This window comes from Ursus americanus, chromosome 11, assembly GCF_024610735.1.
Source record: "Ursus americanus isolate L20-20 chromosome 11, mUrsAme1.1.p, whole genome shotgun sequence".
Classification (NCBI taxonomy): domain Eukaryota; kingdom Metazoa; phylum Chordata; class Mammalia; order Carnivora; family Ursidae; genus Ursus; species Ursus americanus.
The window spans coordinates 49035872-49052919 of NC_142137.1; the positions used below are offsets into that span (position 1 = coordinate 49035872).

General features: G+C 36.9%; 1 protein-coding gene across 5 annotated transcripts in view; it reads right to left on the reverse strand.

Annotated features, from left to right (window-relative positions):
• The window catches only part of BCLAF1 (BCL2 associated transcription factor 1), a 29334-nt gene extending 13566 nt beyond the window's left edge, over positions 1-15768 (reverse strand). For 3 of the 5 annotated variants that reach the window (XR_006782854.2, XM_045814710.2, XM_045814707.2), the window contains exons 1-7: positions 15613-15768; positions 8863-8966; positions 7204-7317; positions 5546-6457; positions 3674-4339; positions 3352-3521; positions 937-1042 (exon numbers count right to left, since the gene is read on the reverse strand). Coding sequence is in view for 4 of the 5 variants with exons in the window: in XM_045814710.2 (XP_045670666.1) it covers positions 937-1042; positions 3352-3521; positions 3674-4339; positions 5546-6457; positions 7204-7307 (1958 nt within the window). In the remaining variant the exon portion in view is untranslated. The remainder of the gene's footprint in view (positions 1-936; positions 1043-3351; positions 3522-3673; positions 4340-5545; positions 6458-7203; positions 7318-8862; positions 8967-15612) is intronic. The other 2 variants (XM_045814711.2, XM_045814708.2) reach the window with 1 other exon arrangement.
• Positions 15769-17048: the final 1280 nt, after the last annotated feature.

Sequence of the window (17048 nt, forward strand, 5' to 3'; positions counted from 1 at the left end):
AACTTTATCATTATAAGATTATTAATCTAATTCCAAATAAACAATTAATAGACTATAGCCATTGAAAAGTGCTTCAGATATTTTTACACAGAAAAAAGTCTAACCTTTTTAAACAAACTTAACTGTAAAAAAAACCCATGTTTTGATTAAATTGAATATTATCATCCTAAGTGTCAACTATCATACAGTTATACTTCCATATCTTCAATGAACACATGAATAGGGTTATTTGTTCTCAAATATCTCCAATATTTTGACATCATCAGTGATCATTAGTTTTATGCTGTGCCTTTCCTTGCCTTTTTTAAGCTAGCGTCTGTTGCAACTTCTCAGAGCTTCTTCAGCAGTCACCACCAAAACCCTACCTACTATGTACAAAGCACTAGATACTTTATAACCAATACTAACTGTCACCACTACTCTGCAAAAGAGGCACTATTGTCCTTATTTGGTAGATGGAAAAAACGACTGTTCAGAGATTAACTAACTTGTTCATCACAATGCAATGAAGTTATAGAACCAGGATGTGAACATAATTGCCTACTTTAAACATTCATGCTCTTCTTATGAAAAACAGTTCTACCTGTTACCAAGCATTTTTACTTTACAAACTTACTGGAAGTAAATTAAATAAAGGGCTAATCTAGGCATCCAACTTCCTCCCAAAAAACAAATGTGGTATTTATTGAATTCCTTACTGTGGAGTGATTAAGACTATTTTAAGTTCTAAAAACCTGTTTAAACCAAGTGAACTAAAAATTAAAAAGAAACAGTAAATTACAAACTTTTCAAGGCTGGAAATATACTTACTCAAGGTATAAATCAGAAATAAAACCAAAGTTCATTTTATATCATGATTGCATAGTTCCATTATATTGTTTAAACAGTTTGTTTCTATCAAAACATTTTTATATGATCATTCAACACTGCACATACCTGTGTATCTCAGGGCTCTTTTGCCTGGTACTATGTTCTTCGGTGGCTTTCTGATACGAAGTGAACCTCTCGTTTAGGGTCACTGCAGCTGATTTGAAGTACTGCTCTGTTGATTTAGGAGAAATACTGCCCAATTAGTTATCTTTACTTCAAAAGAGATTTTCATTTGTGACAGAAGGGCATTTGGCAGGTGGAAAGAAAATAAAAATACTCAAGAAACCTAGCAGAAGAGAATCAAGTGTTACAAAGAGCTCCTACTCTGTCCCTTTTAACTTTTTGTACCTCAACAGGTAACTGATACAAAGTTCCTCAGAGGGCCCTGTCAATACTACATATAATCCAAGAAAAACAGATTAAAACTGAGAATCTCTAACTCGATTTCAATAATGCACTACTTCCTCAAACAGAACAAAAAGGAACAGTAAGTGAATGTCCTTATACCTTGCCAATATGAACCAATGAAGTTACTTCATGTAATCATTTGCAGAAAACAAAATAGTAAAATAACTACACAGTTGGGTTTTAGTACACTAATAAAATTATTTCATCAAGGACTATGTTGACAACAAAAAAAATGGATTTAAGAAAAAACTGAACAGTACAATTTCAATTCAAAAAGTATTCTTCAAATCAATTAACACTAATTATTCCAAAAATCTGGCATCTTGGCAAACCTGACAGCATATTTGCTATTGTTCTCATCCTTCTCTTAAATTTTAAAATTAGTGATTATCAATACCAGTTTTTAAACCATTCAAGAGACGCTGTAAATGTAAAATAGAAAGACGTATAAAGTCATGAAATGTTACATTACGAAGCAAGCTATCTGCTTAACAGGTCAACATACATCTGTGTCAACTTACCGCCCAATATCCAGCACATGTCTCATAACCAATCATTAAAACTTGAAACGGCCACTACAAGGGTAGTGCCTCAATCATAATTCCATGAAACCCAGGAATTTGAGCTAGCAACTCAGTTTTTATGCCATTTTTGCCAGGAAGACAGAAGATTCAACTTTGCCTGTATCTTTCAACAGCTATTTTACTTTGAAACATGGATTTTGCCATTTCAAAACATATTCCAGGACCTAGTTACAATGAAAAAGAAAACATCACTGGGCATTTTCAGCTCTAAATTAAGAAAGAGCTGTTCAGATCGGTTGCACAATACCAATAAGAAACATAACTACAGATCTTTAAAAAAAAAAAAAAAAAAAGAAAATGAAAAAGAAAAAGAAAAATTTTATCAAAACCTGATCTCAAAATTCAGCAATAAATTGTAAAATGTGGAGACAGGTCAAAAAAAGGTAAAAAAAGAAAAAATGTTAATGTTTCATATTTTATGTACCACCATAATATGGTCATAAACTGGCTCACAAACCTAGTTATAGCCAAATAACGAAACTCTTGTTACCATGTTTAAATACAATCAAAAAGAAATTCATTAACTATTCACTGTTTTGAAACAACTGCATGAAGAATTTGCTAGTGACAAGTTTCAGCTATTACAATGAGTTTTCTCATATAAAAAGACAAACGTTTTTTAAAAAATGGCTTTTAAGACCAACAACCATGTAGCTTCCTGGGTTAAGAACCTATTTCACAGTAAGTTGCCTTTTAAACATAGAAAGAAAATAACAAAAACAAAACCACCTAACTGCCCAAAAAGTCATACCCTAAAACCTTTGAAAATTATTAGTAACTTTGAATTATATACTGGTGAAAAGTGAACATCATTACTTTAACTGAAATGAACACCCTTATCACCATCAGGACTTAAAGAAATACAACTATCATCCCAATTAGTGACTATTCATAAAAGCACCACTCATCCAACACATTTTTAAATTTCTTAAACTTTTTTTCCCTTAAAAAATTCCAATAAATTCTTTTCCAGTTTATCATTTAAAAAAGCTAAGTATTACAACAAATTAAGTAACAAAGATATAGACAGAAAATCAATACTGTTTTTCTGCTGGTTTCAGGTTTCTTTAAAAATTGAAAAGGAAGTCTTAATAACATTCAGTAACAATACGGCCTCACTTTATTATAAATCTATGCAAGAGCACATTATAAATCATATGCATGCAATGAAAAATCATCTGTAAGCATTTTGCCCTTCAAGTACAATGACACATTTCAAAAAGACTTCCCATTAAATAAATCTTTATCAGTTTTATCATGATATAGATTTTTTAGAGTGTGTTTCAAGTCTACTTGGTATTTCAATCACTTTTTATTAAATATCTCCATGGGTCTTAATGCTAGCAAGACTGATCGCTCTTCCATGAAACTATTTTTCCAAATTTCTAATGGTGTCCATGTAAACTTGCTAGCCCTAGAGTATATTTATTAAAGCCTAACTGTTCATTTTAATTTGCAGGAAATATTTAATTCATAACAGTAAACATACCTTTAACATGATGAACCAAGGACACAATGTGTTGAATAAAAGACTCTGAAGTGCTTTTGCTGGCCTGTGGCAACTTAATGTGGTCAAAGATGGATCGGAATTCTTGTTCCTTCTTGACAGAATGGACAAGGGTACTAGCAAGTAGCCTGTCTTTAGTCAAGGAAGCAGGTCTGCAGCATATCGGTAACAAACACACACATAACAAACAAAATATACCATTGGTTTGAATACGAAATGGGAGTATGTTCAGAAAATAAGATAATTAATTAGAATATTAAATAAATCACCACAGATTATTTCTTGGGCATCAACTTGGAATTACCTGTTAGAATCATCAAGAGGAACAGGTGCCATTTTGAGTTTGACTTCAGGACGATGAGAATCACTGGCTATCATTTTGATCCTAAGTGGGCTCTCCTCTCTGAAGGTGGACTTTTCTCGTGCATCCAGATTCTTGTGTAGAGGGGGACTGTAATCAAAGAGGTCTTTGAGCTTTTCAGACTTTACCTGCTCAGGTGACTGAGTTTCTTTCTTTACTGTTATTCTCTCAGAACTTTTGTCGTCTTCCTTGTGCTTATCCTTTGCAGTGCTAGGCCTTTCCACTACGTAGCCAGTCTCTTTAAGTTTATAGTTTTTTTCTTCTCTAAATCCATCACTTTCTCTATTGCCTTTCAGTGAAACTTTGGACTTGTACTTGGGTCCTTCCTCCTCAGTATTCCGATGAGATGTAGTAGTAAAATTTTTACCCTGATCTGCAAGGACTGACTTCCTGAACTGTCTATAATCCTCTGTCTCCTCTGTGTCATCCCCTTCTGAATCATTAAACTTTTGTTTTCCAGACTCTTTATCACTAAAGTAATCTAGGGCTTCCTGATCTTCCCATTCTCCCTCTGCCCTCCCTTTCTCTGATCCTTTCTCCTTTGGAGCCTCTTTATCCCTGGTATTACCCCTATCAAGCAGGAATACTCTAGACTCTTCATCTGTGAACCTGTGAATAAGCAGAGAAGAGGATGGTAACTCTGGATTGCATTCACTGTGGATCACTTGCATACTTATATGTGTTGCCCAATACCACAGGACCAGTAATAAAGAGAAAAAAACCTTACTGAAAAGTGCTTTCCTCAGATTCCACTTTTAAAAAACATTTTAAAAGCATTCATACAGCACTTACATACTGAGTTTTTAAATAAATTTACATATTAGACCTCCTAAAGTTTAAAAAGTAAAACCTTTCTCAAAAACCTGTTCTAGTCATAGACCACAATTCTGCACTAGCAAATCCAATTATCCAGAACTTCTGTAACATGCAACAAGGTTTAATATTTGAGGCTAAATACCACTAATAAACAGTATACTTATCAGAATTCTACTTCTAATTATACTCAAAATTTCAGACTATAACACTTATCTACCAAAAGAAATGAGTTCACAAAAGTCCACTTAGTTAGTATTAGTTAATACTCTAATTGAATCACAAAATATCTCAAATATACTTTGCTGCAGAAAATGATTCCTGGCAATACTAAGTAGAAACTGTATCAGTTCAACATGAAATTTAATTCTAGTTTGTACAGCACTATCCCATAAATAGCCTGCCTGTTCTATTTTCTCACTTAGAGTCAATCAAACTACATTAGCAACCAATTTTCACGGAGTCTTTTTAGCTACTCTTTAGCAACGCTTGAAATCAGAATTTAAACAAAGTCTGTTTCAAATGTTACTAGAATAAGAAATACCACCATCTTTTCTATAGTCACATAGTTTTATTAAGAATTGGCAGCTGCATGTATTAATAGCACACAAGAACATGTACTATAACTACATTTATAGAAGTTACATTATAATGAAAAAAAAAACAAAATAAGCCTTCAATGCTCAAACAGAATTCATCTCTGTAAGATCTTACACGTTAACCATCAGTTATGCCTTACGCTACTCAGTTTCTTGTTTACATTCTAATTCTGAACTGACTGAAAATGAATAAAATTAAAAAAAGAAATATAAATTAGCTTCTATTAAAATACTTAATTTCCAAAGTTAACCAGATGTAGCATAAACAACTTGGAATTTTAAAGAAGTTGTTGAGTAAAAACAGCTGACTATACATCATGCTGCAATTTTAAGTCTTATATATCCAAACAGAATTCAAAGAACAAAAGTATTAATATTATAATCTAAATACTTTAATGCTTACCTTTTTAAGAATTTTCCTGTCTTTGCAGTTTCCTGATCTCCACCATCAGGATAAAATGAAGAACGTCCCCTAGCCTCATCTCTTGGAGCATTCTGTGGTGTGATTGTCTTTGCAGGGCTTCTTCGTGAAGGGATATGATGAATTGGACTATTCTGAGAAGGACTGTACCGACTAGATCCATTTCCAACAGAACCAGACCCAGACCTTTCAGGACTATGCTGAATGGAATGTGAATGCTGAGAGGGGGTGTTTTTTGCAGAGTGGACTGTACTGAGCATGGGGGCATCAGAGCAAGATGAACTCTGACTAGGTGGTGTAGCAATCGGTGAAGGACTATGAGGTGATCTGGGACTATTATCGTAAGCTGAAAGGCCAGGCCAAATATCACCAGATGTGGCTGATGATTTGTTAAACTCATCAATAGATTCAGATGGGTCATGTTCAAATGTATCTTTCGGCTCCTCCTGTGATTTACTTTTCAAAGGACTCTCTTCTTGGGGCTCCCCTTCAGCTTTTTTGGTTTGTTTTTCCTGAGACCCTCGTCTTTTAGAGACAGGAGATTTGCTATATGGGGATGAAGAACGAGAAGAGGATGATCTTGGAGACCGAGAAGATCTATATGACCGGCGAGATCTGCTTCGGGATCTTTGAGAAGAAACGGATCTTCTTTTTGGACTCCTGGAACGTGAACGACCTCGTCTAGGACTCCTAGAGTGTCTTCTATTCCAGACAGGTCTATAACCACCTCGATGATATCTACCTCCTCCTCCTTGATAATACCCTCTGCCCCTTCCTCTGTACCCATAAGGTCGTCTCATTCCTCTATTATTTCTGTAATCTCGGCGATAATCTCTAGAATAAATACGATCTCTACTACGAGATCTTGAGTATGTCCTGGAACGAGACCTAGAACTAAAAATGAAATAAATATCAATGAAAGAAAAAGAAACTATTCCATTCTACCATTCTAAACACTTATGGTTGAATTTAACATGTCAATAGTCAAAACCAAAGATGTGCATTTGAAAAACAAAACCTCTCATTTATACAAAAGTAAAGCTCAGTTTTTAATGAATAAAGTCTCACTTCTAAGAATAATATTGAGAGAATAAAAGGCCTTAGGAATGAAGCTACAGAAAACAGGAAAATATCCAACAGCAGGACATACTAACAAATTACAATAAAGTTATACAGGCACTTAAAATAATAGAGTAAAAGAATGTTTAATGGCATAGAAGAATATTCATCAATCAAATACTACTAGCTAAATGCATAAAATACTGAGACATCGACTCAGAAACAATGAGAAACTATGAAATAATACACAAAGATGGCTTACAGTCAAATAATTCTCACGTTATCCAATTTAACTCTAAACATTACAAATTCAAAGAAATTCACCATACATGCACAGTGTAAGAATCTGAGATCTGAAGTCACGCTAACTGAAACCAAACCTAAGCACTGCCATTTACTGGCTTGCAATTTGAACAGTTCTCAATCTCTCCAACTCTAAAACAAAGGTAAGAACAGATCCACTTCACAGGGTTGAGAATAAAATATATTAATGAGTTCAGCATTGTGTCTAAACATAGTAAGCACTCCATGAATATTAGCTGATTATCATTATTAAAAGAATTAAAAACACAGTAATTCACCTGTATCTCTTCTTTCTAGAATGTGATCTTGATCTTGATCGAGAACTAGACTGTGATCTAGACTTTGATCTTGAAGAATGTGATCTAGAATTGGAGCGACCCATTTCTTTTCTCCTAGTCAATAAGAGACCAAAAAAGTAAAAACTCATTATTTAATTAAAGAAGTTTCACATTCTTATTTATCTTCAAAGATCAACTAAATTTTACAAGACGTAAGCTTCTTAAAGGATATTACTCATCACCCTTTTCAAATGGATACTAAGACAATTATCCCTATTTATCTTCACCTGCATGACAGGTACTGTATATTGTAGATAGAAGATTTCTATGGACTGCAGAACCACCTATGTGCCTCATTTCAAAAAGGAAGCAGCTGCAGAAGCCAGAAAGAGCAATACAAAACTATAGCAGCATGTTAGATATTACTCCATGCCCATTACAAATGCCTACCTGTCCTGCAAAAGAGATACATAATATCAGAGTAGTAACAGCAGATAAGGAACCCAAAACAAAGAAAATACAAGTGCCATAATACTAAAAAAATAATAAACCTAGCAGACTGTCATCCTAAATGCTTTATGACCTTAAAATGGGACTAACCCCTCCATGTATATAATACTGCATGATTACCGATAAAAATGGACTTATGTGACAATGCTAGTTCACCCTGTAGCCTTCTGGTAAGTAGATGAAAAAGGATAAAAGATAAACTAGAAAGACTGCTGGAAGAAAGATACTGGAAGTAAAAGAAAAAGAAAAGTTGGGCACCAATATTCAAACTTTTCTAAACATTACTAAAATCTAGTGCAATAATTAAAACTTCACTGGGTACAGAAATAACAGGACTAAATAATTTAGAAGATCTACTCTTCCCAAAATTGAACGTATATATATGCCTCCCAAGTTTATTTCTGCTGTAACTATTTCCAAATTTCCACTTATTACCAAAATAATTGTTTCCATAAAAATGGACTCACTAAACTTCTTATAGCCTGCAATTGTCATATGAACAATTTCTCCTACAACCAAATATTTTTGAAGGCATTTATTTTACCTATGTAGGCACTGCTCAGTATTATGAAAATGGTATTTAAAAGCACTAAGATGGAGCTGAATTACAAAAGAAGCAACATAATGTCTGCACATACTTCATCAAAAACCATAAATGACAAATTCAAGGATTCAGATATTTCAAAATAAAACAGAACTATCTTAAAGACAAATATTAGTTCTATCTTCTCATAAATAAGAAATACATAAAAGACAGTATCTTCCTCAGAGTTGTAGTGAAGACGAAATAAGTTGATATATGTAATACGAACTTTAATTACCTTAACACCAATGCAAGGGTGTTAAAAATTAAGTTATAGAATTCTTCTTACATGCATAAGAGAGAAGGACTTACTGGCCTGAGTCTAAGTTGATGTGTTTTTAAGAATGGAAAAAGACACACAACAGAGAAGAAGGAGAGATAAAGAGAATCTTTTTCCTAAAACTTTTAAAATCTGGCTTACTTCATACAAGCCACCAAAATGAAACAAAACCAAACAAAAAAAGCTTCAGACCGCACCACTTTTAATCATTCAGATTCATGAATTAAGTAGTTGCATTTTCTTAAATAAACCAAAACTGAAAACTAGAAAAATGAATGCTATTTACCTTGGGTTTTATGCAGGATTAAACAGTCAAGTGAAGTCTTTGAGATCCTGTAAAGTTCTTCCTGGAGAAAATGATCCGAGAAATTAAACTCTATATTCAAACTCCTAGCAAAGAAAAAAAAATATATGAGTTTGATTTATGGTAAATTAAACACCCACTGTTCACAACAATGAATTATACTGGCACTGAAATAAACTCTTAATAAAATCACTAATGATTTCAGGGAAAAGGAAACTCATTTAAGAAATAATCTTTTACCCATAAAAGCTTAAGGAATTTTTTTTGTTTTAATCAGAATGCAGAACTGCACCATGAAACTGACAGCATTTTTCCTTTTTAATTTAAATTCTTGAATTCTTATTTTAGTAATCTGAGCTTTAGAGAACAGAAGCTATACTGCTATCCTATCAGAAAATTTCAAAGTGGCTAATAATGCCAAATATGGTATTCTTGGAATATCAAAACATGTCATCTATCAGTAGTTAGTATTCATAATGCTAGAATTATAACTTACCTAAAGTATGCGTTTATTTTTAATGCTTTGGTACTTATCTTATTCTTTATTCTCTCTTGGCCACTTCCCTTCTACAATTTAGTTTCATCTGAAACTGGTTTTTAAAATTCTTATTAACAGCTATCACAAAAATTCTAAGCTCTGTGTGCCTAAAAGCATTTTGATACACGTACAGACATTACGATAAAACAGGCGATAAATGAAACAAGTATCTAATGAAAGGCAATACTCTTCCTAAGCTAATTTACCATTACTATGCAAGTAAATTTAAATTTTGTGCAATGTACTAAGCAACTGTCAACACTGAACAGGTCAGCCTTGTAAGTAACATTCAGTGATCGATCACCAATTATGTGCAAAGGATAGTCAAAAACTACTAGGGGAGCAGAAACTAAAGAATAGAAGATTAATACATGCCTAACCTCAAGGAATTCACAGACCAGTTTAAATGAAAAAAATACACATAAATATTAAAATCTGTGACTCTTACCAAAAATCCAATAAAAAATACAATTGGAAATACAAAGGGAAAGAAATGTTAAGATTACACTGGTAAATCAAGAACACTGTCCCCTATATGCCCATGACCCTGCACTTGGGGAGATTAAGAGATCTGAGGTTCAAACGAGGAAAAATAGGAACTAATAATTAAGGGAAAAATACTAAAATAAAAAATAAAAACAAAAGACCATAGATACAGAAACAAAAGGATTTCTAAAGTGCATGCATGTTTAGTTTTAAAAATACCAAATCCCCCCAAGGGGGGCAGAAAGAAACTAATCTTCTAAACTGACGTGTTGTTATGAAACTGTTTTGGACCTAGAAGTCCAATACTACTGATTCACTGCTGGAAGTGATACAAGGCTCATTTAAGCTAACACCTCCCCTAAACAATTCTAAAAGGCTAATTTTAATTTCCACATATCTAAAGAAAAACCAACTGCCAAATCCCTCTTTACTCCAAATCACCAAAAAAATATATGCTAGAAATAACAAAGGGAGGAGGGGCTATAGGCTGTTATACTAGCAGATACACATTCTTGTTCACAATCTATAAATATGGCTAAGTATCCATAAAAAGAACTCCCAAGATCATATGTGAAGTATGATACATAATATATTTAACATTATTTAATAATATATAATGTTTAATACAAAATACATTTAACACTTAATAACATTAATATTTAATATAGTTAGCACAAAGACTATAATCAGCTCAGCTAGTATTTTTTAAATGAAAGTCTGTGTAAAAAGCACTATGCTAAGTTTTATGGGAACCAGGACTATGGAAGAGGCGCCTGCTCTCCAAAAGCCAACTAAAGAGGAACAGAAATCAACAATTCATAGCCAAAAACATCTGAATATCAACCATGTGCTAAGAACTGTGCTATGTGACTTTAAATAAAATCATCTCATTTAATCCTCAATCTCATAAACTACAAGTTAACCCATCTCTCAAATGAAGAGAATTCTAAGTTTCCAGAATTCATCTGAATTTAAGAGGTGCCAATTACATACCAGGCACTATTATTCTAGCACTGGAAATACTGTACTTCAAGTGAGAGATTAAGTTTCCTACTCTCCTGGAGCTTATGTTAAAGGGAGGGAAAGAGAGAGGGGGAAAAAAAACCCACAAGATGATGTATTAAGACATGGAAGACTACAAAGGTGGGTCCTTGGGCCCTCTTTAAGAAGGTAACATTAAAGCTAAAAACAAGGTACATTGCAAAGTTACACAGGAGGAGGAACATTCTAGGCAGAAGACACAAACTTGGCAAATTCAGGACAGAAGAGACCACTAAGAAAAGTAGAGGCACTCTGATCGTGGAGAGGGTGTGAGATAAGGTGGAAGAGGGAGGAATGGACCAGATCAAATTGTATATAGAAAGCAGGCCAGACTAAAGAGTTGATTTTATTCTCACTGCAATGGGAAGGCTCTACAATCAGGGGAAGTCACACCATCAGATTTACATTTTAAAATGGCTGCTGTGAACAGCATGGACAGTATGGAGAGGAGAACAGGAGATAAATTAGAAGACTGAAATTCAATGTGATGGTTACCTAGAAAAGGTAGTAGCAATAAAGCTGGATAAAAGAGGCAAAGTCAGAATCTGGTGTGGAAGTGCAGTCAACAGTACTCGTTCATAGGTTGTTAGTGTGGAGCAGAGAGAATGGGGGAAATTCAATGGAGTTCCTAAATTCTCAGTTTGGGGCTCAAGCATCTGGGAGATTTGCAAGTTTGGGAAAGTAAACAAGAGATTTCTTTGCCTTTTTAGGTTGCCCATGGTCACAGAGTGTAAATGGTTAATCCAGAATTTGACCCAGATCTCCTGATTCCAAGTCCTGCACTCTCCAATTCCCTGACAGGTGCTTGATGTGGCCATAACCTATATATAGAATTCAAAATGCCAAATCAATCTTCCCTTTATTACAACCAAGATTACTTACTAACAGACTGTAAGAAGAGAGAGGGAATAAATTGCTTTATGTATTTTTATCCAATTTTATCCAATTGATTCACCAACCAGTGAGAAACTAAGGGAATAAATCAGGCTTTATTTATAAATAAAGTTCTTAAATACCTTAAGAAAATATATCTTTGGCAGCAGCTCTTTCTGCCCACAGGTCCTGTCTCCGTACTTAATAAACCACCAAAAAAAAAAGTCTATCTTTTATGCAGTAATACATTATGATCAGCTAGTACACAAGTGAAAAGAGCAGACAACAGAGTTCAACAAAATACTCAAGCTGAAGCCCCCCAAAATGGGTTCTTTAGATTACCTTATCAAGCATATTTGAGCCAAGTTTTCATTTTAGCAGATTCAGAGAGTTTGGCTTCCAGATTTCTATAAGCAAATTACTATTCACATCTTTAATAATCCTAAAAATAATATCCTAAGACTATTATTACAATAGACTAGGTTCAAAATCCTGACTTGACCATTAACTAGATGCTCAACACTGGAAAAGTTACCTTAATCTCTTTCAGCTTCAATTTCCACAGGTATAAAATAGGGCTACCAATAATGGTACTTACAGGTTTAAAGTTACATGAACATGAATGTAAACAGCGTAACATTTTGCACAAGGTATACATTCAAGCATCAGCTATCATTACTGGTAACCGGTTTGTGACAGTTTTTCCTGCAGGTTATCTAATTTTGCTTCAAATGATTCTTGTAAGAATATTCTTAGTATTTTTGATGTAACATTAATGAACACTATAAATGCATAATAAAATGACTGGAATTTTGCTTTATATACGCCAAGAAGAGGCGCCTGGGTGGCTCAGGCGGTTGAGCATCTGCCTTCTGCTCAGGTCAGGATCCCAGAGTCCTGGGAATGGAGCCCCAAGGCAGGCTCTGCGCTCAGCAGAAAGTCTGCTTTCCCCTCTCCCTTTGCCCCTCCCCCTGCTCAGACTCCCTCTCTCATTCACTCTCTCTCAAATAAATTTTCAAAAAAATCTTTAAAAATAAAAAAAATACTCCCCCCAAAAAGTAAATAAATAATATTAAAATCGGTAAATGCTGACAATTACTAAACATAGATGATGGAGCATGCAAGCTCACCATTTTCTCTACTTTTGTGCTTGAAAATTTCCGTAATTAAAAGCTTTTGAGGGGCGCCTGGGTGGCGCAGTCCTTAAGCGTCAGCCTTCGGCTCAGGGCATGATTCAGGGCATGATTCCGCCATTCTGGGATCGAGCCCCACATCAGGCTCCTCCCCTAGGAGCCTGCTTCTTCCTTTCCCGCTCCCCCTGCTTGTGTTCCCTCTCTCACTGGCTGTCTATCAAATAAATAAATAAAATCTTAAATAAAATAAAATAAAATAAAATAAAATAAAATAAAATAAAAGCTTCTGAAAAATAACCGGTTTAGTCACAAATTTCTAGTTCTTTGTCCAGCTTCTCGTCATCCTACTTTAAAACAAAACAAAACAAAACCAGCACGGGACTGAGAAAAAAGCCTTGCATTCTAGACCAGGCTGTGCCACTCCCTGGTTCATGTGGCCTTAAGTTAAGTCTTCTACCTTTTTGGTCTCTACCTAAGTGGAGAAATACTGGATCAAGTCTGAAAACTCCACAAAATATTACACAAATGTAGACTAGAATTATTACTACCTTAATGTTTGTAGGTTATTACTTTTCAGTCCTGGAGTCAAAACATTAGTGCTTAAGTTTGAGATAACACTAATGACCACTGTCTGTCTAAGAAGCTGGATGTGAAAAAGGAACAAATTCATAACCTAAAAGTATAATGTAAACATTTATACTTACTACCCAGAAATATACTGGGCTTCTTGATTCCCTTATCTATGTCTTTGTTGATTAATAAATCATCGTAAATTACACAGAATTCAGCTAGCGTTCAACTAAAAATTTTGAATGTAGTTTCTGGAAACTCCCAATCCAAAGTTCTACGGAGAACTGAAAAGACTTTCTCCATTTCTACAAGTCTTCTCATCACACAGTTAAATCTAATACAGGTAGTTGAATTCAATAAATATATCTAAACCTGAGTCTATCAAGTGGTTTTTAGAGATCGGTCTCTGAGTCCTAAAATACTACTGTTCTTACAAGAAAATAAAAATCTCATATGCTACCATTTATTTGAATGAAGGGGGATTCCAATGTTTACCACAATGTTACAGTGAAAACATGGTATCCTTAAAACAAGATGGCTATGAGCCATCGGTACACAAACTCTGGGTTGTTCACCATGAGTTATTTTAGACACACAATCCTTCTCACAGAATTACTTATCCTGAATTGGCTAGAATCACATAAAAATGCAAATAAACTTGTAGCGGTTTTTCCTACGTAAAGATCCTCAAAGATTCTCTACTGTCTAAACAGTAGCCCAACCATTCCAACTAGAGTCCAACTGGAATGAGAATTTACATGAGGATTAAGGAATTCTGGTTTCCTTTTTAATATCGAAGATAAAAAGTGCTGCTGCAAAAAGATAGGTCTGAAGTAACTAATCTCTTTATGTCCGTTTTGGTCACATCTGCCTTCAACTTTAGTCTTAATTTTTTCAACCTAAAACGCTAAGAAAGAAAGAACGAAAGAACGAAAGAACGAAAGAACGAAAGAAAGAAAGAAAGAAAGAACGAACGAAAGAAAGAAAAAGAAAGAAAGAAGAAAGAAAGAAATTGACATAGAAGTAGTTGCCAGCACTGCTGCTTGATTCTGATAACGTGAAGAAAGCCAAATTACGGACTTAAAGTGGGGACAAAGTCCCTAACCTTGACTCACCACTCCCACCCAATTACCCCAACTGTCTACCTATCATGGTTGCAACATTTCTGACTCGACATGAAGATCTGAATCACTTGCCAAAAGGATGTGGCTTCGCTTGTACTACTGGAAGACTGGCTTTTGGGCCCGGGGTGAGGGGGCAAGGGCGGGGGGGGACCAACAGGGCCACGCTTCCATCCATCAGCTAAGGCCGGCTCCCCGAGCAAGGAAACAGTAACTAGGCACCAACTCTTAGAGTCGAGTGCACACGTTCGCTTCAAAACAGAGTGGGTTGCCAGGGGGATCCGAGATTAACCTCGGAGAACACTGTCCCACGACACCGAGGGCCGGAGGCGGATACCCGCGTCAGTAACGAGAGACAGCAGAACACGTTCTTAACAGAACAAAAAACGAGGCGTAAACCGATGGATAGCGTAAAGCCGGGAAAAAGGAATTTCAAGCCGACGCAAAAACGGGTCAACCTACCCAACGCACTTTGCTGCAGATCAGTTGTTTTATCAAAGCCCCAAAGCCTGGAAGAAAGGTGGCGCCTCAGCCAATGAGAAGCGAACACAAGCAGCACCTCCAGCGGTCTCAGGAGCCGTAGGCGGAGAAAAGAGGAAGCGCGCGTGCGCCGGGCGAGCTTTCAGTCGGGCGCGCGCAAGGGTCCGGGCCGAGGAAATGGGGGAAGGGTTGAAGAGGGAGATATGCGCACGCGCACGGAAAGGCCGCGCGGTCTCTGGGTTTCGAGCCAGGTTCGTAACCGCGCGCGCGCGCACCGTTCTCGCTACTCACCCCACCCCCCCACCTTTTCGACCTGTAGTGCCCCAAAACCTGAGGGGATCTGACAGAGAAACGCATAAATAACGGCGAAACGTCTCCTGGGTCCTCCTGTAGCCGTCAACCCGTCACTACCCACAAAAGATTCAACAATATTCACTCGTCCTCGGTATTTACTACCCTTTGAGTGATTTGAATGCAGTATGAGGCCTACCTGAAACGCCGAAAGCACCGTTCCCGGGACTTATCTCCGTTGTAACTACACAGCGGCCATTTCCCGACTCAAGAACGGCAGGAAAACCATAGAGGTATCTTCGACGCGCTAGCTCGTCTCCGTCACTTCCGATTTGGGGCGTGGCCGCCAGTGCCGCTAAATATCTGGGCTAGCCCCGCCCACCCTTCCGCCCTAAACCGGCTCCCTAGCTATTAAGATGTTGCCTGAGGCTTTCTGGGAAGTCTCGTGGCTGGTCTCGCGCGACGATGTGGCGGCTCCGCCTTCCGGCCTGGAGCTGCCGCCTTGGCGGTGGTGACGGTAGACGGTGGGCGGGGTGTTTTGTTAGGCCGTGAGGTCTTCTGGCCACACGGTGCAATTCGCGGGAGTCTCTACCTCGCTTTGAAGGTACCCTCTGGACCTCTCTGTCAGCCCCGCTTTTTGCTTGTTCGGTCTAGTCTCTGTGGCGCTGACTCAGACCAAAAGCAAAAAGCCAGTCTCACGCCGAGGAAAAGACAGAGAGGCTAGAGGGCTGTTCGCACACCGAGTCTCCCTTTGCCAGCAAGCGCAGAGTTTGTTCTCGGACGCCTTAACTGGAAACTTGGAAGTGTCGCCTTCGCTTTGTTGTAAAATGTGCCAAATGCACTTCGATAGTAGGAAAATGGCCACGAGCTAAGTCCCCTTCCGGAGTGCCGTCAGATAAACTCTGCTACCCCTAACGGAGTTAGCACCCCCGTGGTCTGAGCGGCTTAGGCTGCCCTGGTTTGCATCAGAGGCTGGAGCTTCTGTCCTCCCGACGCTGCTAAAGCGTTACCACTTAGGCACCGCGGAATGTTGGCATAGGTATAAAAATAATGCAGAGCACGAAGCATAACGATCATTTGTGCCGGCCGAGAAACAGCCCAATATAGCTTGGTCTGCCAGAAATGTGAGTCAGATTATAAATAGGCAAGCCGCGTTGATTTGGACAGAATTTCACGTAGAAGCCATAGCGCATTTTCTATTAATACTTGTCTGGGCTGCACTTTCCTCCTTAGGCCCTAAAACCGTTATTACTTTGATGTTTAGGGACATAAACTACCTTAAAGGATTTCAAAGTTATAATTAGCAACCAGTCTTGTGTCAGTTAAATCCAGTGTTGGGCCTTAGTTCTGAATTTAACACTGTGCTTGGGGCATTATCTCCTCACAAGCCGATTTACCAGCTCAACTAGAAAAAAATAACCTCATTTTCATGGGATAAATTCTCATTTTTCTTTCCCTGTAAGGCCTGCCCCTAAACCCCACCACCACCACCACCACCACCACCATCCAAATGTGGAAAAAGTAATCTTTGGCCCATCTGATGCCTGATAAGTCCCAAGCTTTTAGTAGGTGCTCAGTATTTGTTGAATGGGTGAACTATATTAAAAAAACCTAATCATTGATAGCTCGATATAA